The 1,308-nt window shown below is 43.0% G+C and overlaps 1 protein-coding gene across 3 annotated transcripts in view; it reads left to right on the top strand.

The window, feature by feature from the left end:
- Window positions 1-1,099, top strand: part of HEATR3 (HEAT repeat containing 3) — a 42,199-nt gene extending 41,100 nt beyond the window's left edge. For 2 of the 3 annotated variants that reach the window (XM_037739138.1, XM_037739137.1), the window contains one exon: window positions 569-820. In XM_037739138.1, the coding sequence (XP_037595066.1) occupies window positions 569-691 (123 nt within the window). In that variant the 3' untranslated portion in view covers window positions 692-820. Of the gene's footprint in view, window positions 1-568 lie in introns of all 3 variants that reach the window. The other variant, XM_017530164.2, reaches the window with a different exon arrangement.
- Window positions 1,100-1,308: the final 209 nt, after the last annotated feature.

Genomic DNA, 1,308 nt, shown 5'->3' with positions numbered 1-1,308 from the left:
CAGAATCTCACTCTGTCACCCAGACTGGAGTGTAACGGCACAATCTTGGCTCACCACAACCTCCACCTCCCGGGTTCAAGCAATTCTCCTGCCTTAGCCTCCTGAGTAGCTGGGACTACAGGCATACATGCCACCATGCCCAGCTATTTTTTGTATTTTTAGTAGAGGCAGGGTTTTACTATGTTGATCAGGCTGATCTTGAACTCCTGACCTGGTGATCCACCCACCTTGGCTTCCCAAAGTGTTGGAATTACAGGCGTGAGCCACCACACCCAGCCTACATAACTCCTTTCTATAGTTTATATAACTCTTAACATCTACCATTCAGTCACCTTTGTAGCTGTCATTTTTAATGTGCACGTTCTCAGTTCACTCTTTACTTACCAAGTTCCATTTACCTTGAAAGTAAAAACATTTTTTCCAAATTCTTTCAGCTGCCTGGTTCAGCAAATGATAACGTACATCCTAAATTAAATACTTTATTTAAATGAATTAGTAATATCTACCAAGTCATACATAATGTTTTTTTGTGTGTGTGTGTTTTCTTTTGTTGTTGTTGTTGTTGCAGATACGTAAAGAAGGGAAAGGGAATTATAGCACAGATCAGCTGTGTGTTCTTGACAATGTGAAGATGAATTTGCGAAGGTTTATTGCTTATCAAGAAACTGTTGAGAAAAGACTGACTTCTTAATCCAAAAAAGAAACCACTTCTTCCTCAAAGTATTCAATGCTCAGAATACTAAAAGGTTTTCTTTGAGTGTATACGTTTCTGAAAGTCATTCTTTAATGCTCACATTCTGTAAAAACTTCCAAACCTGGCCAGGCGTGCTGGCTCATGCCTGTAATCCCAGCACTTTGAGAAGCTGAGGTGGGTGGATCACTTGAGGTCAGGAGTTCGAGAGCAGCCGGGCCAACATGGTGAAACCCTGTCTCTACTAAAAATACAAAAATTAGCCAAGCATGGTGGCACACCCCTGTAATCCCAGCTATTTGGGAGGCTGAGAGAGGAGAATTGCTTGAGCCTGGGAGGTGGAGGTTGCAGTGAGCTGAGATCGTGCTATTGCACCCCAGCCTGGATGACACAGGGAGACCCTGTCTCAAAAAAAAAAAGAAAAACCTATCAGAAACTTTTTTTTTTTTTAACTTGAAATGCAGTCTCACTCTGCTGCCCAGGCTGCACTACACTGGCACATCTTGGCTCACTGCAACTTCTGCCATTCCGGGTTCAAGTGATTCCCCTGCTTCAGCCTCCTGAGTAGCTGGTATTATAGGCACCCACCACCACACCTGACTGTTTTTAGTAGAGAC

Source organism: Cebus imitator, unplaced genomic scaffold (genome assembly GCF_001604975.1).
Source record: "Cebus imitator isolate Cc_AM_T3 unplaced genomic scaffold, Cebus_imitator-1.0 Scaffold63, whole genome shotgun sequence".
Classification (NCBI taxonomy): Eukaryota; Metazoa; Chordata; class Mammalia; order Primates; family Cebidae; genus Cebus; species Cebus imitator.
This window is presented reverse-complemented; position numbering and strand designations above follow the sequence as displayed.